The sequence below is a fragment of the Bos grunniens genome, chromosome 10 (assembly GCF_055505025.1).
Source record: "Bos grunniens cultivar Pamir isolate PY7600 chromosome 10, Bosgru_T2T1.0, whole genome shotgun sequence".
Taxonomy (NCBI): domain Eukaryota; kingdom Metazoa; phylum Chordata; class Mammalia; order Artiodactyla; family Bovidae; genus Bos; species Bos grunniens.
Window position 1 is genome coordinate 38,463,012 of NC_141174.1, and position 13,304 is coordinate 38,476,315.

At 35.8% G+C, this 13,304-nt stretch overlaps 1 protein-coding gene, 1 long non-coding RNA gene and 1 pseudogene across 4 annotated transcripts in view; 1 reads left to right on the plus strand and 2 right to left on the minus strand.

Moving 5' to 3' along the window:
- The window catches only part of LOC147364368 (uncharacterized), a 93,957-nt gene that overhangs the window by 34,682 nt on the left and 45,971 nt on the right, over positions 1-13,304 (plus strand). The window lies entirely within an intron of this gene.
- Positions 1-13,304, minus strand: part of SLC30A4 (solute carrier family 30 member 4) — a 32,138-nt gene that overhangs the window by 9,687 nt on the left and 9,147 nt on the right. For both annotated transcript variants that reach the window (XM_086320709.1, XM_086320710.1), the window contains exon 3: positions 12,847-12,993. In XM_086320709.1, the coding sequence (XP_086176835.1) occupies positions 12,847-12,993 (147 nt within the window). The remainder of the gene's footprint in view (positions 1-12,846; positions 12,994-13,304) is intronic.
- On the minus strand, positions 11,408-12,732 carry LOC147364371 (nucleophosmin pseudogene; annotated as a pseudogene). The gene has a single exon (XR_015134418.1). The product of XR_015134418.1 is annotated as a nucleophosmin pseudogene (transcript).

Here is a 13,304-nt window from a genome sequence, read left to right on the forward strand (position 1 = left end):
CCACTGAGCCACTGGGGAAACCCCAGTATAACAAATATTGAGTACAGTTCCCTGTGCTGTACAGTAGGTCCCTGTTGGTTTATTTATATTTTTTAAAAAAGGGGGAAAAAAGGGACTTCTCTGGTGATCCAGTGGTTAAGAATCCACCTTGCAATCCAGGGGGACACGGATTCGATCTCTGGATGGGGAACTAAGATCTCACATGCCTTGGAGCAACTAACTCCACACACAACTACTTAGCCCACGCGCCACAACTACTGAGCCCATGCACCACAACTAGAGAGTTTGTGTACCACAGTGAAAGATTCTGCATGTAGCAACAAAGACTTGACTCAGCCAAACAAATAAATATTTAACCAAATAAATAAAAAGAAAAAAAATCAGGCAAATTGATAATCACAAGAAAAGACTGACAAGAAAATGTTATACCTGGGAAGTGAGAGTGAGTGCTTGGGGAATTTATTTTTCTCTTTATTCTTTTTTGTAACACTTGAAAAATTTTAAGTTTTTACTATAAACACATTTGTCTTTAGACTAAAGAAAAACAAACCCATTTTTAAAGGCATGTAAGTATGCATGAATGCACTTTGACGTAGGAATTCCTCTTCCAGGAATGATATACACACGCCAACTGAGCTGCACGCACACAAAATGAGGTATGTTAAGAATCTATTTATCAAATATTACATATAATAGCAAACAAGTGAAAACAATAAAAGAAGTGATTAGTAGGAGCCTTGTAGCATGGAATATTATGAATCTGAAAAAAGCGTTGAGCTCTTAATGTTTTAATAAGGAATCATCTCTGTGAAAAAAGAAAAGTACACACCAGTATATATGATACGTTAGCATTTGTGCCAAAAGAAAGAGAATATATAAATAATGATCTGTACATGCAAACTCTGGAAGAATATACAAAATACTGATAAAAACAGATTGTAAAGGAAATGGGTGGCTAGGAAACATGGATAATGTTCCACTATATATGCTTTACACCATGTGAGTAAGAAGTAAAAATCATTTTATATCTTAAAATTATTAATATAGTACAATATAAAGTACATTTAAAAATAATTATTATATAAAACTAGTGTTGACACTCAGAACAATAACAGAAAGAAAATATATAACATTTTTCTTAAGAAATCAAATATTAAACCTTTAAGTGTTATAAGTTAAAACAACCTGGAAAATTGTTATCTGGGTCAACTCATTGCTCAAAGGTCCCAGGCAGTTCCAGTATATTGGACTTTGATACATTTTTATTCCACCTCATAAATTGCAACACAGAAAACTATTTCTCCAAAGACATCTCATTAATGTAGCCAAAACTCTAAAATTCTGTGAATCAACAGATGTTAGAATAAGACAAAAAACATAACAACTCCTATTTAAAACTATGATTCACCTATTCCTGACATACTAATTATATCATACTTTAAAGGAGACACAGCAATAAGAAAGATAGAGAGAAAACCAGCTGAAATACACAAAGATAGGGAGAGACAACTATATCAAGTCTAGGCTCTAAGCCCCTTAAGGATATGACTACTTTACATTCCAGGTCACATTTACTGTAGCACTCAGCAGAAAGGCTGGCATGTAGTATGTACTCATGTATTTATGGATGGATCTGTAGAATGAAGTTAGTTAGTCTGAGTAAGGAAAAATAAAAGGGTATATATATACAATTAAGAAGGTTAAGCTAAATATGAACAATAGGTTATTTACTAAATCCCAACAAACAAGAATAGGTTAAAAGGAAAGAATTAAGCCAAATATAAGACTGAAAACACATAGAATTTCTTGTTAAGTTATAACTGCTGATGGCAAAACATACATATATAAATAATATAAAGAAAGAATAAATAACAAATTTTGAACTGTAAAATCTCAGGTACTAGTGGTTGGCTCCTCATTTGACTCATGAAGAAATAGAACTTTAATTCTCTTTAATATTGGTATTTAAAAAATACCAATCCTTCTCAAACTCTTCCAGAAAAAAAAAAAGAACTTTAATCATGTGTCCGGATTGAAGCTAGCTAACAGTTAGGACATCATAGTTTTAAGGGTACCTAAATCAAATTTTTAATATGAAATTATAAAGCAGTACATTTTGTAAAGATTAACAGTTATACAAGTTAATGACATAGAGATGTGATTGCTTATGAAGATCTAAAACCAGTAATTAAAAATTTTTTCAAAACACCTTGTAATTAGGTTGGCCATACTTTCCTGTTTTCCTAGATAGCCCCAATTTATGCCTGTTATCCTGTCATAATTACCAACAGTGTCCCATTTCACTCTCAAAAGTGTCTTTGTCTTTTGGATAATAAGATATATTGTGACCCTAGGAGGTCTTCCAGATAAAATACTGGATGCCCAGTTAAATCTGCACTTCAGATAAATAACCAATTTTTGCATGTAAGTATGTCCCATGCAATATTTCAGACATCTTGTCATCTGGAGAAAGAGCGAGAGAGCTTGCAAGCAAGTTAAAATGTGGCAACACCCAAATCTCAGTGATCATTTTCCTAAACACTGAGAATTATCTCTTTGTGAACTTTCAGACAAGGCAAAACCATATTCAAAATAAAGTAAAATGAAAGTCAAACTAAAGCATAACGTTCTTAACAAGGAGGATTCCCACCCTGAGAAGGCCTGAGGCCCTTGCAGCCGAAAACTCAGTTTTCCACCACACAATTTTCACCCACCTGAGTAGCACAAAGGACCCTAATGCCTGCCCATAGTTAAGAGTAATGGAATTCAGCTGATTCCTAGAAATTCCCAAAATGACATATTAGGATACTGTTACCAAAATGTGGCTTATTCAGTAATTAATAGGAATGTGCCTTATATTTAGTTTCCCTGGTGAAAAGCAAAGAATTCATCTGTTATTTTTTTATTCTAATGATCTGTCAAAATGTTTTCTAAACAGAGCACTGATCAAAAAAGAAACTAAATTTTGAGTATATTTTTAGGGCTGAAATTTATAATTGAGAAGTATAAGGCACAGGAACATATATAACTAAAATTTCTAATAGTAGATGTATGATCATTCTGATAAATGAACAAAAAGTTCTTTCACTGTGAATAAATTAAACTTTGGTGAAATATCATGAATAGACCTAATTATTGTTAAAAAATTTTTTGTAGTATTTTAAATATGATGGAATGCAGATAAATGCAGGCAAGATATTGTTTTCTCCCCCATTTGAGAGAGAAGGAAGCTTTCAATCAACAACCAAATTATGACTTGCTCCAATCTTCTCATTCTTGCCCTGTTGCCCTGGGTTGGTATTTGGTCACATAACATAAAGTTTTTCAAGATGAAAGGAGTATACAACATATGGATTTTTCATTTTCTAAAGGAGACTCAGGAACTTTCACAATTGAAACCCTAGTTTCTGTGAAAGTTACTATCCTATCTGTCTTAGATAAACTTGACAAAATGGAAATTTAGCATAAGTAAACTCTTGAAAGAGATTTTTATGGAAATTCTAGAAAATCTATTTTATAGTAGTTCTAACATAATTTGCTACTTTATTCTACACACAAATAATTGTATCACTCTACTTGGCTGAATGGTAGTTTTGGAGGATGGAGTAAGATGAATGAATATGTGTTCTGTAACACTCACTTGGGTCATTTCATTCAGCTGAAATTACAAATGCTTATTATGATCAATGATCTAGCAAAGACCAAAATATACCCTAAATTTCACATAGAGTGGATAAAGTTTTGATTCGAAAAGCTAATAAATAGTAAGAGCAAAAATTAAATGGAACAAAACACAGATGATTATCAAGTTTTGATAGTACTATAATAAAAATGTTTATTGTACATTTTAACACATCTGTAAATTGCCAAAGGGTTTCCCAGGTGGTACAGTGGTAAAGAACCCATCTGCCAATGCAGGAGATGCAAGAGATGCAGGTTTGATCCCTGGGTCAGGAAGATCCCCTGGAGTAGGAAATGGCAACCCACTCCAGTATTCTTGCTTGGAAAATTCCATGAACAGAGGAGCCTTGTGGGTTGCAGTCCATGGAGTCTCAAAAGAGGTGGATACAACTGGGTAACTGAGAGCACATGCAAATAAATTGCCAAAACTAGAGGTTTTCAAGATTCATATGAAAAATACTGAGTCCTTCTCTGACATCCTCTGTTATTCTCCATCATACTACCTTATTCTTTCTCTTTACAGCATTTAATACAATTTATGATTATGTTTTGCTTGTGTATATATTTACTGTCTATTTCCCCACCCTATAATATTACTCATTCAACAGGAACTTTTGAGCACCTATTCAGTGAATGAGTAACAGTCTACTTCAACTATGTAAACCACACTCAACCCAAGCATATTTGCTTTTTTATGAGTGCTGCCCAGATGTTCTGGCCTGCCATAACCGTTATCTTTGCTATGATGCCAATGTCTGTGTCCCTTCAGGCATACACATTGTCTATTGACTCAAACTTAAATAGCAAACATTTAAAGTTCAGGTTTCAGAGGCCTAGAAAAAAGAATAGGGAAGGACAGTGGAGATATAGTCTCTTCCGTTTCCTTTTATGCTATTTTTCTTTTCTGCTGCTGCTGCTGCTAAGTCGCTTCAGTCGTGTCCGACTCTGTGCGACCCCATAGACGGCAGCCCACCAGGCTCCCCCTTCCCTGGGATTCTCCAGGCAAGAACACTGGAGTGAATGCATGAAAGTGAAAAATGAAAGTGAAGTCTCTCAGTCGTGTCTGACTCTTAGCGACCCCATGGACTTCAGCCCACCAGGCTCCTCCATCCATGGGATTCTCCAGGCAAGAGTACTGGAGTAGGGTGCCACTGCCTTCTACATTCTTCTAAAAGCAGATAGGAAGGAAAAAGAAGGAAAAGCAGTGGGCTGTACTGGATTAGCCTAGAACTTCCAAACTAGTATTTTTATTTCATCTCATCCACAGGTGAGGATGAACTCAGGACAAAGACATCACATAGGATTTCAGGGGCCCACAGTTGCCACCAGGATACTAAAAGCTAAACTGCAAAGTCTGTATCTTTGGATCCTCTCACTTCCTACTCTAAATCACCTCCTGTTTTCTGCCTTCGTACCATTCCCTCTTCCCCACACCCACGGTGCCCAGTGCTCTCGAGTTGACTTTTGGCTATCCAGTATTGACTGATGTCTTATACCTGTCTCCGTAAAAACTCCCATTTCTAGCAGGTACCTATACTTTTCCTATATATGTTCATGTGATGCGAATTAACGCTTAAGGTATGAACATGACAAATACGCATAACTCTTGTCAGGGGTGGGAGGAAGTTGTTGAAATGAATCACCAGGGAGAAGAGATGGGTTTTTTTTTTGGGGGGGGGGGGCTGCATGTATGGGGGAAGAAATTTTTTTAGCTGAATACTTTCTGTTCCTTTAGTAACTATCAGGGGAAAAATAACAAACTATGTAGAATTAGCATTATAAGCATATACCTACCTCAGGACAACCATCATCTAGTGAGATCTGCACGGTCTCTGCTCAGTAGAATGACACACTGCTACAAAAGACCCCTGCACTGTCACTTCCCAGCTAACCTAGGCTGAGACCTGCGTTACCAAAGTTAATCTTGCTTTTCATTTCAAATACAGACGACTCTGCTTATTACAGTCCTTTCCCATGGTCACTATCTTTATCTAATTCTTGCAGGCTCTTCAGCCCAAGAACTGGAAGAAAAGCCAAATAAATAAAGTCAACTACACTCATAATCCACAGAGAAGGATAAAAGCAGAAAGCTCCCCCTCCCCCGCCTTTGGAATAGCATGTCCCCTGAGACATAATGTGGGTCACAGTGTGACTTCATGAAGTTCTAAGTTTTATTAACGTCCAGAATAAGATGACATACCCACAGTCAAATAAATCCAGGCATTTAAAAATAACTCACATATCTTCTTACAAAAGACCTACCATTGTAACTCACTGAAATGTAAGAAAGAAAGAAAAAAAAGGAAAAGAAAAACCTGAATGATTTTATACAATCTGTGAGTTCACATGAAGGAAAGAAAGCACCAACAGAATGGAATTGACTCCTGCAACAGCCAGTTGGGCTTACCCCTCAGATCAGAAACTACCTCTCTTGCCTTGACTGAGAACGATTTTTGCTAAAAGAAACTTTGTTATACTGCCCCAAATGTTACTAAAGACCCGAGTTATAAAGCACATCTTTAAAAATTGTTAATCATGAGGGTGAATCATGTTACTTTTCTCCTACTACCTGGCTGAGATAGTTTTGCTAAGAAAATAAGAATTTTGATTGGGGTGGGGGGGAGGCAGGCGGTTTTGAAACATGAAACATTTTGAGAGATAAGAAAAGTCTGGATAAGATGATAAACTGGCAGATAGAAGAAGGAAGGAAAAGAAGGCGGACACTAACTTTTAGTGAGAATTTACTCTGTGCCAGGTATCATGTTAGGAACTTATACTACCTTAACTCTGTCTTTTTATTTTTATTTTTTTTTACAATTCTGCAATAAAAGTACTATCATCCCTATTTTACAGTAGAAACCCATAGTTAAGTCAAGTCATTCTCCTAAAGGTCATACAGCTAGTGAAAGAGCAGATCTCAGACGTGGGATCAGCCCCTGACTAAGATAAGGAGAAGAAATTCCCTTCTGACTAGTTTCTTAATTAGTCTGAAGGACCTATAAGCCAGGCTACACAACTCAGCTCTGTTACTGACCAAATAAATTTTTAAAGTTTGTGAGTATAAACCTATTCAGAATTATAGACAAATGCTTTCAAGTCCCAAACAGTTTTATCCCAAAATTTAAAAAATTCTCCTACTCTCAGTTTGGAAGTCGGTTTAACTTGGAAAACAAATGATTTAAGGATCACTAGATTATCTGTTTCAGTTTTCATATCCATATTTACTCAGCTTTGACTATGTAACAATCTGATTAATGATACCTTATACAGCAGTTATTAGTGCCAGAGCCATAGACTTCCGTATTTTATGTTCTTGTCCCTAGACAATTCATGGTCTAGAAGGAGACACTGTCTCATAAAAATATCTATAAAAATGTGATAAATGCTATTAGACATGTATAAAGTGTTATGAGAAGACAAAAAGAAAATAAATTTAGGGTATGATACTACTAATATCTAACTCTTATCCATAGACATACACCTCTAGTATGCTGCCTTTGCGTAGGAAAGGGTTGCGGGGAGCAGCATATGAACATACATACATATTTTTTTTTTCTTATACTTTCAAAAGGAAATGCTGGAAGGTCAGACAGAAAGTAATTAAAATGGTTGCTAATTAGGAGTAGGGCAGAAGGATGGGTTGGAGGGGACAGGATGAAAGCAGGCTTCTCTGAGTAAATTTTTTCTTTTAAAAATTAATTTTTGACTTCTGTGACAGTTTTATATATATACAAAGTAAATCAACAAAGAAAAATCCAACTCCTATCACCCATGCCATCAAAGCAAAACAAAATTCAACAGCACAGTAACCAACCAGAAGTTTCTTAGGGGGAATTCCTTCCGAAACGTTCTTTAGGACCTGAATCCCCAAGTCTTGGTAGTTGGGAGGTCATTAAGAGGCACGCTCTCTAAATGCGTCCAATGTAAACATACCCTCCCCTAGAGAACTTAGATTACTTGTGAAGCTGTGGAATTTTATAGCACATGAGGACAGCCACTGCTTCAGTTTATAGCTTTGTTCAGTTCTACATACTTTTGTTGCCTTTTTAATCCTCCTCAGATCATCGTAAGTTTTTCTTTCATTACTTCAAAGAGCAGAATAAGTGAAATAAGTTCTTATCTATATATATCCTTGTAAGATTTTGGAATACAAAGAAGAAAAAGATCTCAAGAGGCCCTTCTAGTGTGAGGGTGTGATTCCCTTCTTAGCTCTGGAAAATACTCACCTATCTGTATCACAACAATCCTTTTCCTTCTATTTTTTAGATGACTTAAAAATTTTAGATAAAATTCAAATAACAAAATTTACCACTTTAACAATTTTGAAGTGGACAATTCAGTGGGTTTTCGTATATGCACAGGTTGTGCAACAAGTACCATTAATTCCAGAATATGCTCATCAGCCCCAAAAAGAAACCCTATAATCCTGAAGCAGTCACTCCTTTTTATTTTTTAAGTCTCTTTTTCTGAGGTTTTTAATAGTATACTTCAGACTTTCCAGATCATTCTTTTATAGTTTTAAACTTTTTCTTCCTATTTTTATTTATTTTTGTTCTGTATTCTGGGAGACTTTTTTCTTTTTTACTATTGTTTAAAATTTTTATTGTAGTTGATTTACAATGTTTGTAAATTTCTTCTGCAGAGCAAAGTGACTCAATTATATATATTCTTTTTCATATTCTTTTCTAGTATAGTTTCTCATAGGATATTGAGTATTGTTCCCTGTGCTATAGAGTAGAATCTTGTTTATTCATCCTATTATATAATAGTTTGCCTTTGCTAATCCCAAACTTCCATTTTGTCCCTCCCCTACCCACCCCCACCCCCCCATCCCCTTTGGCAACTACAAATCTGTTCTCTATATCTGTGAGTCTGTTTGTTTCACAGACGGGTTGATTTATATCATATTTTAGATCTCATAAATAAATATTATCATCTGACATTTGTCTTTCTGGAGGATTTTCTTAATTATATTTTCTAGTCCTATTGAAAAAAAATTTTGTTTTAATTTTTTGTAATATTTCAATTTCAAAGAGCTTTTTCTACATGTTTTTTTCAAAATATTTTACTGTTTTACTATACTGAGTATATTAGTAAGTAATTTAAAACATTTTCCTCTGTTTCTTAAGTCACCTCTTTTCAGGTAGGACAAATTTTTGTTAGTTTTCTTTTTTTTTTTTTTAACTTTCTTTCATGCTGCTGGTTTTTCTCATTTCCTAAAAGATTCTTGGTTGTCTGTTCACATTTAGGGCAGAAGGACAGGACTATGCAAAAAAGTAAATGCTGGAAGGATAACACATAACTATTTAAAATAGGTATGAATAAGGGGTAAAGAGCAGGGCAGACTAAGACAAGTGTATTACTTTAGCGTGAGTATGTGGGGAACCAAACTCTAAGGCTGCAGAACCCTGAGTTCTAGGATGAAAAAGATTTATTTTGGAGCATCAACATTCACACTAAAGTCTCAGCTTTCTCCAAACATTTGGCTCAGTTTCTTTTTGGAAGAACTATTTGGTGTTCACATGGAGAAAAATGCAGACTGCCTGAGGGGAGGTGGGGATGGGAAGAAGGTAGGGACATAGTGGACTGACTAGTAGGAGCAGTTTCCCATTTATAGCCATTCAATTAATCTTGTTTTAAGCCCTCTTTCTCACTTCTGCCATTTCTGTCCCTGAGTCTTCTTTGGAGTTCCATTAGGCTGATCCAGTTCCTGCCCAAATGTACTCTAGGCTGCTGTTCCTTGGCTTCTTTCTTTCTTCAACCCACTCCCATCTACTTTCTAACTTCCAGAAATTTCCTGTTTATTGGTTACCCAACCATTTGCTTTTCTTTGTTGTTTTGGTACTCTGTATTTCCTATTGAAATGTATTTCCCATCTCAAATGCTGATTTCTAGTCCACCATCTTGAACTAGTACTTTTAAGGAAAGGGAAAAATATGACTTTCTATAGAAATATACAGAAATACAATAGAGCCAGTCAGTTCTTTTTTCTTTCATCTTTCCGTAGTGCTTGTAATCTACGGCCAAATAAATAAAAAATACTTCTTTGACATTTAATAGAATTTCCCTGATTATGTGTTCTTAGTTTATCATTTGTAGAACCTTCTATGTTAGGGGAGAATTCCACTGTTTTCATTAGAATTCCAAGGGATCTACAATCTAAAATGAATATACTCTCTTTAGAAAATAAAAATCCCCATTCCATGATGCTGTGTTTGAGTTCTGATTTTAAATTGCAAGAGTTTACATCACAAAAAGATTAAAGTTTGAGAATAATTTTGAAGCTTTTACAAACCCCAAGGCAATTAGTAAATAAATGGATGTATAATGTGTCAGTTAGCAGTGGGAGTTTTTTTAGGAACACATCCAAATGCATTATGTGTTATGCATTGGCTTAACAAGTAACAGAAAGACCTCATTCAGGGCTTTACCTCTCTTGTACAGCAGCTGAGGATGCTGAGATATGGGGATGCCAGATAATTCCCCGAAGTTATGACCTGGACAGCTACTTGGAATACAGCCATTCATGTACAATGTTAAGTTTTACACCAGAAGACTCAACTATTAAATTATATGAGACCTACATATTAAGATTAGGCTAAAAAGTAACAAAGAAGGGGAGATACTGATTAATATATTAGCCCAAAGTGTCAATGTCTCTACAAAAGATGTTAATTCTAGTTCTTTAAGACCAGTTTTGCTGAAGCTACTTAAATGTCAATTTTTAGGTTCTAAGCAAACGCAAAAATTGGTCATATGGCACTTCATATCCTAATTCAAGTGACTGTTCTACATGTATTTTAAAAATAAGTAAAAATTTTAAAAAACAAGCAAGAAGAAGAGTTGTGTGGATAACAATGTATGATTTTAACCTCTTTTAATTGAATATTAATATTTATTCAAAATAGGAAAATAAAATATGTGTGCATTGTTAAAGAAAAACATTCAATGACACTTGTTAAAACATAGTAAAGAAGACTTTATTAAAGATTGGGGGAAGCCATTGAGATTGGTATAGGAAGTCATGTTGAGAACAAGCCAGGGTGATGAGACATCACCTGGGGATGACCCACCAAATATTGAGAATGGGGTTTCTGTTAAATTGGCTTGGCATAAAACTAGATTTTACAAGGAAGAACATAGATGGGCTTGGGAGATGATTCAGGAGATTTGGTCAAGCAGAGAATCTTTGTTGTATTTATAGTTAATGGCCACAGTGAAGGTCAGCCATACAGTATGTTATAAAAATTACAGTAGTGCTCCAAACCTGGACTACAGTAGCTTTGATTGGAAAGCCTGAGGTGAAAGAAAGAAGTTAACACTCATTGATGAATTAAATACATATAGTTCTACTTGGTTCAGTAAACTGAAGGTAAACTGTTTTCCTGTTAACATCTTCAGGACACAGGGAACAACATTTGAAGATTAATGATCATCATATAATTTTTTTCTTTTGGCTGTGCCATGGCATGCAGGATCTTAGTTCCCTGACCAGGGATCAAACCTGTGCCCCCTGCAGTGGAAGCACAGAGTTCTAACCACTGGGCTGCCAGTGAAGTACCTGATTACCATGTAATTTTACACGTGTAAGCTATTTAGTACCCTGGAAGATATATATCTGAATGTACCCTGGAAGATATATATCTAAAGATATATATCTAAATAGCTTCATTTCCTAAGCCAATGCATAACACATAATGCATTTGGAGGTGTTCCTATTTGTCTATTTTCTTTTTTTTTTTTTTTTTTTAAATACTGAGTTTATTTCACATGTATATTTTTGTCTCCCCACCATTTCCATCTGTCTGACCACCACTACTACTATTCCTATCATAACATTCCATAAATACTTAAAACCAAGCAAAGGGTGGAGTTCCATCTTTAAAAACTAAACAGGCATTTTGGACAACACATTCTTGGCAATGGAACGTGGACAACATTTATCAGACACGGTAGGGAAAGTTCTCACTCTGCATTATAAAAAGGACAGCCAGATATCAACTGTTACAGAAATGAAATAAGACGGAAAATTTTTAACAAACTGTTTAAACTATTTTCTTAAAGAGACTTCCTCCACTGCCAGAGATCTTGAATAGCCTCCTGGTCAGTCATCCGGAAACAATTCTTCACATAATTGATAAACTTGGCTTCCACTTTGGGAAGGGAACCACCTTTTTCTATACTTGCTTGCATTTTTGCTTTAATGTCTTCTACAGAGCTAGGTCCTTTAGGTGTTTTCGGTGTTTTTTCCTGTTTTTTGAAGGATTCTTGACCTTTTGATCTTGGTGTTGACGGTTTTGAGTCTTTTCCATTTTGGTTCGATTTTTGTGCATTTTTGGCTGGAGTATCTCGTACAGATTTCTTTACTGGAGCTTTTTCTTCAACTTCCTCATCAAAATCGTCATCATCATCATCATCATCATCGTCATCGTCGTCATCATCTTCATCTTCATCAGCAGCAAGCTTCACTTTTTTCTGGGGAACCTTGCTACCACTTCCAGGGGCAGAACGCTTTCCAGATATACTCAGGAGTTTCACCTCCTCCTCCTCTTCTTCTGACTCTGCATCTTCCTCCACGGCTACTAAGTGCTGTCCACTGATATGCACAGGCCCTGAACCACACTTCAACCGTAAGACCACAGGTGGTGTAATTTCAAAGCCCCCAAGAGAAACCGTTGGCTGTACAGACATTTTCAAAGTTGCCAGTGTTACTTTAATTGGACTGCCTTCATAATTCATCGCCTCTGCTTCAACAACGTGTAACTCATCCTTTGCTCCAGCCCCTAAACTGACCGTTCTTAAAGATAACTGGTGCTCATTTTCATCATTATCCACCTTGAAGTGATAATCTCTGTCAGCCTTTAGTTCACAACCGAAAAGATAGTTCTGGGGCCTCAAGGGGCTCATGTCCATGTCCATTGAATCCTCCATGGGTTGGCTGCACGCACTTATGTGGGAGAGAAGCCGGACGGAATTAAACGACTACTATTGGAACCAGCAGCCGCGCAGGACGGAATCACACCAGGGAAAAAAGCCTATTTGTCTATTTTCATTTGCTTTGTTCTAACAGGCTATCACCAGAAAGCCTTTAGTTAATCAAAGGTTATACAGTTCATTGTGATTTTACTATAAATTTTATAAATAAAGAAATGCCCAATTACTTACCCAAGCGATGAAATCCAAAAGTGAACCTTTTGGTTGGTGATTTTGAAGACAGCCACAAAGCAAGCAGGGTCAATATGATGGCACTTAGGTCAGTTAACATATGAAGTGCATCTGTCATGATTGCTAGGCTATTTGCAATGTATCCACCTTAGAGTAAGGGTGACAAGAAAGAAGGAATAAGTTAATTAAAATAACAAACATAAGCAATCAAACCCCAAATATACAATATTCCACAAAACATGAACTTACACCTAAAGTTAACTAAATAATTATCCTATTGCAATTAAGTCAAAGTATCCTGAAATTTTATGTAAAACATTAACTATGCATATATTTTTTTTTCTGGTGAGACTGTCCATTTCTAGAAACAGATTCTCTGAGGAATCAATGACCTTAAAAAAGTTAAGAGGCACTAAAGGGTGGCTAACACAAGAGAAGTTTTATGTTTTAGCACTTCA